The following is a 12,783-nucleotide window of genomic DNA, read 5'->3' as shown; positions in this document are numbered from 1 at the left end:
ATCTTACATATTAGATCAAATGTAAGCATCACCCCAGATAAGGAAGTGTTTTGTGAAAGAATTATGGGAAAATAATTATCACTCGAATGATGAAGCTAGAAGTAGCGTTGTTGATCTAAAATTATATTACCTGTAAAGTGGATGCAGCTGAGTCACTAGTCTCAGTCAGTCCTGTGCTCCTCGGTATACTGGACACAAAGTATCTTGACCCCTTTGGAACAGGTTGTCTAACTACCAGCTTTCCTTTTCTGGTCTCTGCAAGAAATAAACTGTACCAGTAGGCATCGTTGGAGACCAAAGTTGAATCTGCGATGGTAGAGTTCCTCTCACTGATCACACTGTTCCTACAGGGAGGAGCACCTTTACTGGCTTTCGGTTTCTGACACTTCAGCACGATGGTCACCAATATGGTGATCAGTAACAGGAATGAAACTGAACCCAGTCCAATTACCAGATACAGGTTTAAATCTGAAAAGATGTCATATTCTAAAGGGACTTCAGTCATGTCAGCATAGCTTTTCAGTGCAGTCTCCACTGTGGACAGTTTGATGGTGAGTGTAGAGGAGAGAGAGGGCTCTCCATTATCCTTGGCGATCACCACCAGCCGCTGGTGGCGTGAGTCTCTGTAACTAAACATTCTCGTTGTTCTGATCTCTCCATTGTACTGGTCCAAACTGAATAATGTAGCATCAGTGTTCTGTAGAAATTGATAAGTAATCCTAGAGTTGTGCACTGAGTCAGTGTCTATAGCAATTACTTTGGCTATCAGAGTTCCTTTATCAGTGGATCTCGGTATTTTTTCCTCAACCACTGAGCCGTGCGCGCGCCATGGAGACACTATAACCGGAGTGTTGTCGTTCTGGTCCATTATAATAATGTGAACAGTTACGTTACTGCTGAGAGGAGGGACACCAGAATCCCTAGCTTCAATATGGAAAAGAAACTCCTTCTCTATCTCATAGTCAAACGTCTTTAATGCGTAAAGATTACCGTTCTCTGGATTAATAGAAAACAGCATGGACATAGACGTATTTACTATTTCTTTTTCTATTATGAAATAAACGAGATACTGATTTTCATGGAGATCTGGGTCATGAGCGGTGAGGGAACTCAGTAAAGCTCCGGGTGGATTATTTTCCACAACCTGTATGGTATAAAATGATTGTGGAAACTGTGGCACGTTGTCATTAACGTCTAACAATTCTAGAGTTACCGTTTCGTTATCAGATAACGGAGGGTTTCCTCGGTCAGTAACGGTAAATGTGATGTCATATTCTGCTACTTTTTCACGGTCCAGTGGTTCAGATACCTCGAGCTCGTAATAATTCTCGGATGATTCTTTTAGTGCAAAAGGTAAATTTTCAGGTATATGAACATCAATTTGGCCATTTTCACCCGAGTCTTTGTCACTTACACTAATTACTGCAATAACTGTGCCTACAGCGATGTCTTCTTTAACCGGATTTGAAAAAGATCTCACTGAAATTTCTGGATGATTGTCATTCATGTCTGTAATCATAATGGTTATTTTACATTGTCCTGATAATGAATTAGTACCTTTATCCTTTGCTATAATCTCCATGTTATAAATTCGGAAATCCTCATAATTAATCGTTTCTTTAACTCTTATCTCACCAGTGTTTGGACTTAAACTAAAAGCTTCTTGAGCTTTTTCCGAAGTGTATAGGCCGAAAGAGTATGCTATATCTGAGTTAGAGCCTTCATCTAAGTCAGTTGCATTTAATTTAACGACAAGGCTTCCTATAGGGGAGTTCTCTGTGACATTAATTGTATAGCTTTCCCGATCAAACTTGGGTGCGTTGTCGTTTGTATCCTGCACTCTAACAACGATGTTGGCTGTACCAGAGCGCGTAGGAACTCCGCCATCCACAGCAGTAAGAATCAGATTATGGACAGCTTGAACCTCACGGTCTAAAGACTTTTTCAAAATTAAATCAGCAAATTTAGAGCCGTCTCTGCCCGACTGTATCTCTATGCCAAAGTGATCGCTTTCACTTAGATAATATGTTTTAACCGAATTAGATCCAACATCAGAATCCACCGCATTGCTGACAGAAAATCTTTCACCTGCTGGCGTCGATTCCAAAATGTCCAAATGAATAGTGTCACGTCGGAAATGAGGATTATTGTCATTAATATCAGTTATTTCTAATTCTATGTAAAATATGCGCACAGGATTTTCCACAATCACTTCCATTTTTAAAAAACATGTCGTTGTTGTTTTAGCTGGACAAAGATGTTCACGATCAATCTTTTCTAATATGTAGAGCTCCCCCTTTTCTTTGTTTATATCAAGATATTTCTTATTAGCGATAACGTCTAGTCGCACTTTACGTTTAATCAATGTATCTACATCCAGCCCTAAATCGGTGGCGAGATTTGCTACCACGGATCCTTCTTCCATCTCTTCAGGTATAGAATAGTGAGTTACAGTAAACGATGTGTGAATCATAGCAGAGAATAAGATAACACCCGAGACATACCTTCTAAAGCACCCCGCGTTCATGTGAACCCCCATTGTCCCCTTGAATCGTTTTGTCCTTAAAAATTATTGGCTTCCACACATGACCTCAAAATCCAATAATGGGACAGAACAATTGTTTCTAAATACTCCCGTCTTTTGAAGAAAATAAGACTGCTTAACCCGAAATTTCGTGCAAATCCTTTTAAGCACACGACACTCTTTATGATTGCCCAATGATCATCTGTGATGGCGACTGGTATGCACGCCTAGTGGATGGTCCATTTGTTTTTCTGGAGTACAGCGCCACTTTGTGCACACGACAAAAGCTACATCTCAAATCGGAATGTTTAAATAACAATATATCACATTAATTTGTTTGTTTATTTTTTATGTATTTATTTATTTATAATTGTTAACTATTTTGTCCATGTTTGAATAGTTTTTAATAACAAGCCCTCCCAACAATTATTTGGCTTTTTAGTCATGGCTGTGATCACATTCAAAATAATTTATCATTATTTTCTACTCAAATTTCTTTGTCTCAAAACACATGACAATTAGCTGGACCACATGACTCTGAAAGGTTTGGTAGCGCTTGTCAATTGAATGATAACTTTTGCGTTAAACAACAAGCCAGAGATTAATTTATCCTCTGGAAGCGATCATTTATGCTAACCCAACTAATGTAGTAATGATCTTGCTTACCTAATGTAATAATGCACTACTGAGAATACTAACAAGATCAAGTAAGCTGCATATGGGTGAATGCTATTTGCCAACTTACCTGTAGAGTTGATGCGGCTGAGTCACTAGTCTCAGTCAGTCCTGTGCTCCTCGGTATACTGGACACAATGTATCTTGACCCCTTTGGCACAGGTTGTCTAACTACCAGTTTTCCTTTTCTGGTCTCTGCTAGAAATAAACTGTACCAGTAGGCATCGTTGGAGACCAAAGTGGAATCTGCGATTGTAGAGTTTCTCTCACTGATCACACTGTTCCTACAGGGAGGAGCACCTTTACTGGCCTTCGGTTTCTGACATTTCAGTACGATGGTCACCAATATAGTGATCAGTAACAGGAATGACACTGAACCCAGTCCAATTACCAGATACAGGTTTAAATCTGAAAAGATGTCATATTCTAAAGGCATTTCAGTCATGTCAGCATAGCTTTTCAGTGCAGTCTCCACTGTGGACAGTTTGATGGTGACTGTAGCAGAGAGAGAGGGCTCTCCGTTATCCTTGGCGATCACCACCAGCCGCTGGTGGCGTGAGTCTCTGTAACTAAACATTCTCGTGGTCCGGATCTCTCCATTGTACTGGTCCAAACTGAATAATGTAGCATCAGTGTTCTGAAGAAATTGATAAATAATCCGAGAGTTGTGCACCGAATCTGTGTCTATAGCAATTACTTTGGCTATCAGAGTTCCTTTATCGGTGGATCTCGGTATTTTTTCCTCAACCACTGAGCCATGCGCGCTCCATGGAGACACTATAACTGGAGTATTGTCATTCTGGTCCATTATAATAATGTGAACAGTTACGTTACTGCTGAGAGGAGGAACCCCAGAGTCCCTAGCTTCAATATGGAAAAAAAACTCCTTCTCTATCTCATAGTCAAACGTCTTTAATGCATAAAGATTACCGTTCTCTGGATTAATAGAAAACAGCATGGACATAGACGTATTTACTATTTCTTTTTCTATTATGAAATAAACTAGATACTGGTTTTCATGGAGATCTGGGTCATGAGCGGTGAGGGAACTCAGTAAAGCTCCGGGTGGATTATTTTCCACAACCTGTATGGTATAAAATGACTGTGGAAACTGTGGCACATTGTCATTAACGTCCAACAATTCTAGAGTTACCGTTTCGTTATCAGATAACGGAGGGTTTCCTCGGTCAGTAACGGTAAATGTGATGTCATATTCTGCTACTTTTTCACGGTCCAGTGGTTCGGATACCTCGAGCTCGTAATAATTCTCGGATGATTCTTTTAGTGCAAAAGGTAAATTTTCAGGTATATGAACATCAATTTGGCCATTTTCACCCGAGTCTTTGTCACTCACACTAATTACTGCAATAACTGTGCCTACAGCGATGTCTTCTTTAACCGGATTTGAAAAAGATCTCACTGAAATTTCTGGATGATTGTCATTCATGTCTGTAATCATAATGGTTATTTTACATTGTCCTGATAATGAATTAGTACCTTTATCCTTTGCTATAATCTCCATGTTATAAATTCGGAAATCCTCATAATTAATCGTTTCTTTAACTCTTATCTCACCAGTGTTTGGACTTATACTAAAAGCTTCTTGAGCTTTTTCCGAAGTGTATAGGCCGAAAGAGTATGCTATATCTGAGTTAGAGCCTTCATCTAAGTCAGTTGCATTTAATTTAACGACAAGGCTTCCTATAGGGGAGTTCTCTGTGACATTAATTGTATAGCTTTCCCGATCAAACTTGGGTGCGTTGTCGTTTGTATCCTGCACTCTAACAACGATGTTGGCTGTACCAGAGCGCGTAGGAACTCCGCCATCCACAGCAGTAAGAATCAGATTATGGACAGCTTGAACCTCACGGTCTAAAGACTTTTTCAGAATTAAATCAGCAAATTTAGAGCCGTCTCTGCCCGACTGTATCTCTATTCCAAAGTGATCGCTTTCACTTAGATAATATGTTTTAACCGAATTAGATCCAACATCAGAATCCACCGCATTGCTGACAGAAAATCTTTCACCTGCTGGCGTCGATTCCAAAATGTCCAAATGAATAGTGTCACGTCGGAAATGAGGATTATTGTCATTAATATCAGTTATTTCTAATTCTATGTAAAATATGCGCACAGGATTTTCCACAATCACTTCCATTTTTAAAAAACATGTTGTTTTAGCTGGACAAAGCTGTTCACGATCAATCTTTTCTAATATGTAGAGCTCCCCCTTTTCTTTGTTTATATCGAGATATTTCTTATTAGCGATAACATCTAGTCGCACTTTACGTTTAATCAATGTATCTAAATCCAGCCCTAAATCGGTGGCGAGATTTGCCACCACGGATCCTTCTTCCATCTCTTCAGGTATAGAATAGTGAGTTACAGTAAACGATGTGTGAATCATTGCAGAGAATAAGACAACACTCGAGACATACCTTCTAAAGCACCCCGCGTTCATATGAACCCCCATTGTCTCCTTGTATCGTTGTTTCCTTAAAAAATTATTGGCTTCAATACATGACCTCAAAATCCAATAAGGGGACGGAACAAATGTTTCTAAATACTCCCGTCTTTTGAAGAAAATAATACTGCTTAACCCGAAATTTCAGCAATTCGTGCGAATCCTTTTAAGCACACGATGCTCTTTATGATTGCCCAATGATCATCTGTGATGGCGACTGGAATGTACGCCTAGAGGATGGTCCATTTGTTTTTCTGTAGTACAGCGCCACTTTGTGCACACGACGAAAGCTACATCTCAAATCGTAATGTTTAAATAACAATATATAACATTTATTTTTTTTTATTTATTTGTTTATTTATTTATGTCTTTATTTATTTATAATTTGTAACAGTTTCATCCATGTTTAAATAGTTTTTAAGAAATAAGAGCTCCCAACAATCATTTGGCTATTTAGTCATGGCTGTGATCACATTCCAAATAAGTTACATTTTTATCAATATTTCCTACTCAATTTTCTTTGTCTCAAAACACATGACAATTAGCTGGACCACATGACTCTGAGAGTTTTGGATAGCGCTTGATTATTGAATTATAACTTTTGCGTTAAACAAAAAAGCCAGAGCTTAATTTATCCGCTGGAAGCGACCATTTATGCTAACCCAACTAATGTAGTAATGATCTTGCTTACCTAATGTAAACATGCAATACTGAGAACACCAACAACAAGATCTACCTAGCTGCATGTGTGTGAATGCTAATATTTGCCAACTTACCTGTAGGGTTGATGCAGCTGAGTCACTAGTGTCAGTCAGTCCTGTGCTCCTCGGTATACTGGACACAATGTATCTAGACCCCTTTGGCACAGGTTGTCTAACTACCAGCTTTCCTTTTCTGGTCTCTGCTAAAAATAAACTGTACCAGTAGGCATCGTTGGAGACCAGAGTAGAATCTGCGATGGTAGAGTTCCTCTCACTGATCACACTGTTCCTACAGGGAGGAGCACCTTTACTTGCCTTCGGTTTCTGACATTTCAGCACGATGGTCACCAGTATGGTGATCAGTAACAGGAATGAAACCGAACCCAGTCCAATTACCAGATACAGGTTTAAATCTGAAAAGATGTCATATTCTAAAGGCACTTCAGTCATGTCAGCATAGCTTTTCAGTGCAGTCTCCACTGTGGACAGTTTGATGGTGACTGTAGAGGAGAGTGAGGGCTCTCCGTTATCCTTGGCGATCACCACCAGCCGCTGGTGGCGTGAGTCTCTGTAACTGAACATTCTCGTGGTCCGGATCTCTCCATTGTACTGGTCCAAACTGAATAATGTAGCATCAGTGTTTTGAAGAAATTGATAAGTAATCCTAGAGTTGTGCACAGAATCTGTGTCTATAGCAATTACTTTGGCTATCAGAGTTCCTTTATCAGTGGATCTCGGTATTTTTTCCTCAACCACTGAGCCATGCGCGCGCCATGGAGACACTATAACCGGAGTGTTGTCATTCTGGTCCATTATAATAATGTGAACAGTTACGTTACTGCTGAGAGGAGGAACACCAGAATCCCTAGCTTCAATATGAAAAAGAAACTCCTTCTCTATCTCATAGTCAAACGTCTTTAGTGCGTAAAGATTACCGTTCTCTGGATTAATAGAAAACAGCATGGACATAGAGGTGTTCAGTATTTCTTTTTCTATTATGAAATAAACGAGATACTGATTTTCATGGAGATCTGGGTCATGAGCGGTGAGGGAACTAAGTAAAGCTCCGGGCGGATTATTTTCCAAAACCTGTATGGTATAAAATGATTGTGGAAACTGTGGCACGTTGTCATTAACGTCTAACAATTCTAGAGTTACCGTTTCGTTATCAGATAACGGAGGGTTTCCTCGGTCAGTAACGGTAAATGTGATGTCATATTCTGCTACTTTTTCACGGTCCAGTGGTTCGGATACCTCGAGCTCGTAATAATTCTCGGATGATTCTTTTAGTGCAAAAGGTAAATTTTCAGGTATATGAACATCAATTTGGCCATTTTCACCCGAGTCTTTGTCACTCACACTAATTACTGCAATAACTGTGCCTACAGCGATGTCTTCTTTAACCGGATTTGAAAAAGATCTCACTGAAATTTCTGGATGATTGTCATTCATGTCTGTAATCATAATGGTTATTTTACATTGCCCCGATAATGAATTAGTACCTTTATCCTTTGCTATAATCTCCATGTTATAAATTCGGAAATCCTCATAATTAATCGTTTCTTTAACTCTTATTTCACCAGTGTTTGGACTTAAACTAAAAGCTTCTTGAGCTTTTTCCGAAGTGTATAGGCCGAAAGAGTATGCTATATCTGAGTTAGAGCCTTCATCTAAGTCAGTTGCATTTAATTTAACGACGAGGCTTCCTATAGGGGAGTTTTCTGTGACATTAATTGTATAGCTTTCCCGATCAAACTTGGGTGCGTTGTCGTTTGTATCCTGCACTCTAACAACGATGTTGGCTGTACCAGAGCGCGTAGGAACTCCGCCATCCACAGCAGTAAGAATCAGATTATGGACAGCTTGAACCTCACGGTCTAAAGTCTTTTTCAAAACTAAATCAGCAAATTTAGAGCCGTCTCTGACAGACTGTATCTCTATTCCAAAGTGATCGCTTTCACTTAGATAATATGTCTTAACCGAATTAGATCCAACATCAGAATCCACCGCATTGCTGACAGAAAATCTTTCACCTGCTGGCGTCGATTCCAAAATGTCCAAATGAATAGTGTCACGTCGGAAATGAGGATTATTGTCATTAATATCAGTTATTTCTAATTCTATGTAAAATATGCGCACAGGATTTTCCACAATCACTTCCATTTTTAAAAAACATATCGTTGTCGTTTTAGCTGGACAAAGCTGTTCACGATCAATCTTTTCTAATATGTAGAGCTCCCCCTTTTCTTTGTTTATATCGAGATATTTCTTATTAGCGATAACATCTAGTCGCACTTTACGGTTAATCAATGTATCTAAATCCAGCCCTAAATCGGTGGCGAGATTTGCTACCACGGATCCTTCTTCCATCTCTTCAGGTATAGAATACTGAGTGACAGTAAACGATGTGTGAATCATAGCAGAGAATAAGATAACACTCGAGACATACCTTCTAAAGCACCCCGCGTTCATATGAACCCCCATTGTCTCCTTGTATCGTTTTATTCTGGAAAAATTATTGGCTTCCACACTTGACCTCTAAATACAATAAAGGGACAAAGTAGATGCTACTAAATAATGCCGCGTTTTGAGGCAATAAAAGAATCGGAGTTTCAGCAATTCGTATAAATCCTTAAAAGCACACGACGCTCTTTCTGTTCTCCCAATAATTAAATGTGATGACGACAGGCACACACGCCCAGTGGACAGCCCATTTGATTTTTTGGAATACAGCGCCACTTTTTGCACACGCTCAAATATACGTTACAAAAACTTAAATTTAAGTTCAAGGAAACAGGAATTCTTAAATATGTGCATGTGCATTTTTAACATTGTTTGTTAATTAACTTTGCATGTAATTTTAGTATTTAAAATAACAACAAAAAATCAGTAAGCACTCCCAATAACCAGTTAAATATTAAATACATATAATGTTTAATATTTCGCTATTGTTAGCTACACGCTGCCTTAGTTTAAAATAAATGACAAAAACACCACGTATGTTTTTTTTTCCACTTACTTTGGTTTGGACAGTGTAAAACAAATACAATATTTTGAAATGTGAACATTTCCATCATGACTTCCTCAAATGCATGTTGATATTTACTGCCTTACCTGTAGAGTAGATGCAGCTGAGTCACTAGTCTCAGTCAGTCCTGTGCTCCTCGGTAAACTGGACACAAAATATCTTGTTGCTTTTGGCACAGGTTGCCTAACTACCAGCTTTCCTTTTCTGGTCTCTGCTAGAAATAAACTGTACCAGTAGGCATCGTTGGAGACCAGAGTAGAATCTGCGATGGTAGAGTTCCTCTCACTGATCACACTGTTCCTACAGGGAGGGGCACCTTTACTGGCCTTCGGTTTCTGACACTTCAGCACGATGGTCACCAATATGGTGATCAGCAACAGGAATGAAACTGAACCCAGTCCAATTACCAGATACAAGTTTAAATCTGAAAAGATGTCATATTCTAAAGGCACTTCAGTCATGTCAGCATAGCTTTTCAGTGCAGTCTCTACTGTGGACAGTTTGATGGTGACTGTAGCAGAAAGTGAGGGGTCTCCGTTATCCTTAGCAATCACCACCAGCCGCTGGTGGCGCGAGTCTCTGTAACTGAACATTCTTGTGGTCCGTATCTCTCCATTGTACTGGTCCAGGCTGAATAATGTAGCATCAGTGTTCTGAAGAAACTGGTATGTAATGCGAGAGTTGTGCACTGAGTCAGTGTCTATAGCAATTACTTTCGCTATCAGAGTTCCTTTATCGGTGGATCTCGGTATTTTGTCCTCAACCACTGAGCCATGCGCGCGCCATGGAGACACTATAACAGGAGTGTTGTCGTTCTGGTCCTTTATAATAATGTGAACAGTTACGTTACTGCTGAGAGGAGGAACTCCAGAATCTCTGGCTTCAATATGAAATAGAAACTCTTTCTCCATTTCATAATCAAATGTCTTTAGTGCGTAAAGGTTTCCGTTCTCTGGATTAATAGAGAACAGCATAGACATGGAGGTGTTTGCGATTTCTCTTTCTATTATGAAATAAACTAGATACTGATTTTCATGTAAATCTGGGTCATGGGCAGTTATAGAGCCCAGCAACGCACCGGGAGGATTATTTTCCAAGGCAGATATCTTATAGAAACTCTGTGGGAACTGAGGTGCGTTATCATTAACGTCCAGTAAATGCACTATTATTGTTTCATTGTCAGACAGAGGCGGATTTCCTTTGTCTGTCACTAATAATGCAATTTCATATTCTGGAGTTAATTCTCGATCTAATGTTTCTGAGATTAGTAGTTCGTAGTGATATTCAGATGATTTATTTAAAGTAAATGGTATGTTTTTGTTTATTGTGAGATAAACTTTGCCATTATCACCCGTGTCTCTGTCGCTTACACCTACAAGGGCTATGATGGTGCCAACAGGAGTGTCCTCTTTCACAGTGTTTTTCAGTGATTTAATGGTTATCTCTGGATAATTATCGTTCATATCCATAATATCCACTGTTATTCTGCACTGACTGGAGAGCGGAATAGGGCCGTTATCTTTCGCTTCTATATGCATCTCAAATATTTTCATGTCTTCGAAATCTATAGTGCCTTTAACAGTTATTTCGCCAGTTTTTGAATTCAAATTGAACATATCTTGAGTTTTTTCTGAGGTGTAAAGCGTAAATGAATACGTTATTTCTGCGTTTGAGCCTTCATCAGTATCAGTTGCGTTTAGTTTAGTTACAAGAGTTCCAAACGGTGAATTCTCATTCATTTTTATTGTGTACTGTGAGCGGTCAAATTTAGGGGCGTTGTCGTTTGTATCTAGCACATGAACAATAATATTGGCAGTTCCGGAGCGTGCCGGGACACCGCCATCTACAGCAGTGAGAATGAGGTTATGAATAGGCTGTGCTTCCCGGTCTAATGCTTTAATAAGAACCAAGTCGACATATTTTGTATCGCTACCAGAATGAATATCTAATGTAAAATGATTACTTTCGCTGATTTTGTAAGATTTTACAGTGTTAGTCCCTACATCAGGGTCATGTGCATTGGGTAATGAAAATTTTTCACCTGGTGATGCAGACTCAGAGACATCCAGTTCTACCCTATCCATTCTAAAATGTGGCGCGTTATCATTGATATCTGTGATTTCTAATTCAATGTTAAAAATACGTAATGGGTTTTTGATGATCATATCCAGTTTGATAAAACATGATGTTTTTCCTTGGCACAGGGATTCTCGATCTATTGTTTCAGCAATATAAAGTTCACCTGTTTTTTTATTTACTTCTAAATATTTTTTATGAGCAGTGTCGAGCTTTACCTCTCTTTGTGCTAGTCCGTTAACATCTAGTCCTAAATCTGTCGCCAGATTTGCAACAACAGATCCGCGATCCATCTCCTCCGCTATTGAATAACGTGTGACAGACAAAGCCGCCCTCCATGTGGTGGAAAATACAAAGAAAAGCGTTACCCAGCTGACATTTCCTGTTGTCTTCATCATTCAGTGCAGTGTAAAAATGCACTGCAGATAAAACTGTATCCTCTCAAAAAGTCAAGCTTAATATTTTTTTTCTAATTTATAGCAACTCTGCTCACACGGTCAGCGCTGTGCTCCTCTCAGATATTACGCATCCATGAGAATTATGTTACCTCCTCTTGATGCGCAAGGGCCTTTAAGTGCCATTGACTGGCAAACAGTGACACCAGGAGTCCAACGCGAGCGAGCACCTCTAATCAAAAAGAAGGGTATTTTAACAATGCCACAGTTACTCATTTTGTTGCAGTTAAATTGTAATAATATTCACAAGGCGTGTTATATTGGTAGCTTCTAACGTATATGCACACAATATTCAAGCAACACTAGCAGTCACATGATATAAATATGATATCAAATAAAGAGACTGATGTTTTTCTTTCCAGTTGAACAACGATTTGTAATTAAATTTCATAAAATCATTGTAAATAAAAGACCTCAGCAAGAGAAATTTCAGAAAGCTCAAGAACCGGCATAGTTGAAACATAAATATAGAAGTTAAAGAATGCAAATAAGAAATATAAAAGCCAGTTTAAATTGAATCTATAGATAAACTAATATTCTTAATTCATTATTCTCAAGATAAAGATACAAATATTGGGCCATGTAGTATCCATATGTACTCATATAATTGTGGAGTGAAACTCGTTAGGGTTTTAGGTTGATAACGTCAACTTGAATTCAGCACCACAACAGTGGACAGCGACCTGCAACACATAGCTGAGTATTGCTTTTGTAATTGGACTAATTAAAGGCAATTTTCAATTATTGTTCAGTGTTCATATAATTTTCATATAAGTTTAGCTCCACAACAGTGGATTGGACAGAAACATACACATAAATCAAATAGAGCCACATACGCTCTTTTACCCTAGTCTCCTAGC

General features: G+C 38.9%; 4 protein-coding genes across 4 annotated transcripts; all 4 read right to left on the bottom strand.

Moving 5' to 3' along the window:
- Positions 1-121: 121 nt before the first annotated feature.
- On the bottom strand, positions 122-2,690 carry LOC132856523 (protocadherin alpha-C2-like). Its single transcript, XM_060886079.1, has one exon. It carries the CDS (start codon positions 2,537-2,539, stop codon positions 122-124), a length of 2,418 nt encoding a protein of 805 aa, XP_060742062.1. The 5' UTR covers positions 2,540-2,690.
- A 32-nt stretch (positions 2,691-2,722) lies between these two features.
- LOC132857383 (protocadherin alpha-C2-like) lies at positions 2,723-5,839 on the bottom strand. The gene is made up of 2 exons (XM_060887344.1): positions 3,270-5,839; positions 2,723-2,791 (listed from the first exon to the last, which is right to left on the bottom strand). The coding sequence occupies exons 1-2, from the start codon at positions 5,670-5,672 to the stop codon at positions 2,723-2,725; spliced, it is 2,472 nt and encodes an 823-aa protein (XP_060743327.1). The 5' UTR covers positions 5,673-5,839.
- LOC132857382 (protocadherin beta-6-like) lies at positions 5,795-8,946 on the bottom strand. The gene is made up of 2 exons (XM_060887343.1): positions 6,440-8,946; positions 5,795-5,893 (listed from the first exon to the last, which is right to left on the bottom strand). The coding sequence occupies exons 1-2, from the start codon at positions 8,846-8,848 to the stop codon at positions 5,795-5,797; spliced, it is 2,508 nt and encodes an 835-aa protein (XP_060743326.1). The 5' UTR covers positions 8,849-8,946.
- Positions 8,947-9,466: 520 nt separating this feature from the next.
- On the bottom strand, positions 9,467-11,963 carry pcdhb (protocadherin b). The gene has a single exon (XM_060886080.1). It carries the CDS (start codon positions 11,864-11,866, stop codon positions 9,467-9,469), a length of 2,400 nt encoding a protein of 799 aa, XP_060742063.1. The 5' UTR covers positions 11,867-11,963.
- Between the last annotated feature and the right edge of the window lie 820 nt (positions 11,964-12,783).

Source organism: Tachysurus vachellii, chromosome 14 (genome assembly GCF_030014155.1).
Source record: "Tachysurus vachellii isolate PV-2020 chromosome 14, HZAU_Pvac_v1, whole genome shotgun sequence".
NCBI classification, from domain to species: Eukaryota; Metazoa; Chordata; class Actinopteri; order Siluriformes; family Bagridae; genus Tachysurus; species Tachysurus vachellii.
Note: the sequence above shows the minus strand (reverse complement) of the source record. Positions and strands in the feature narration are given on the sequence as shown.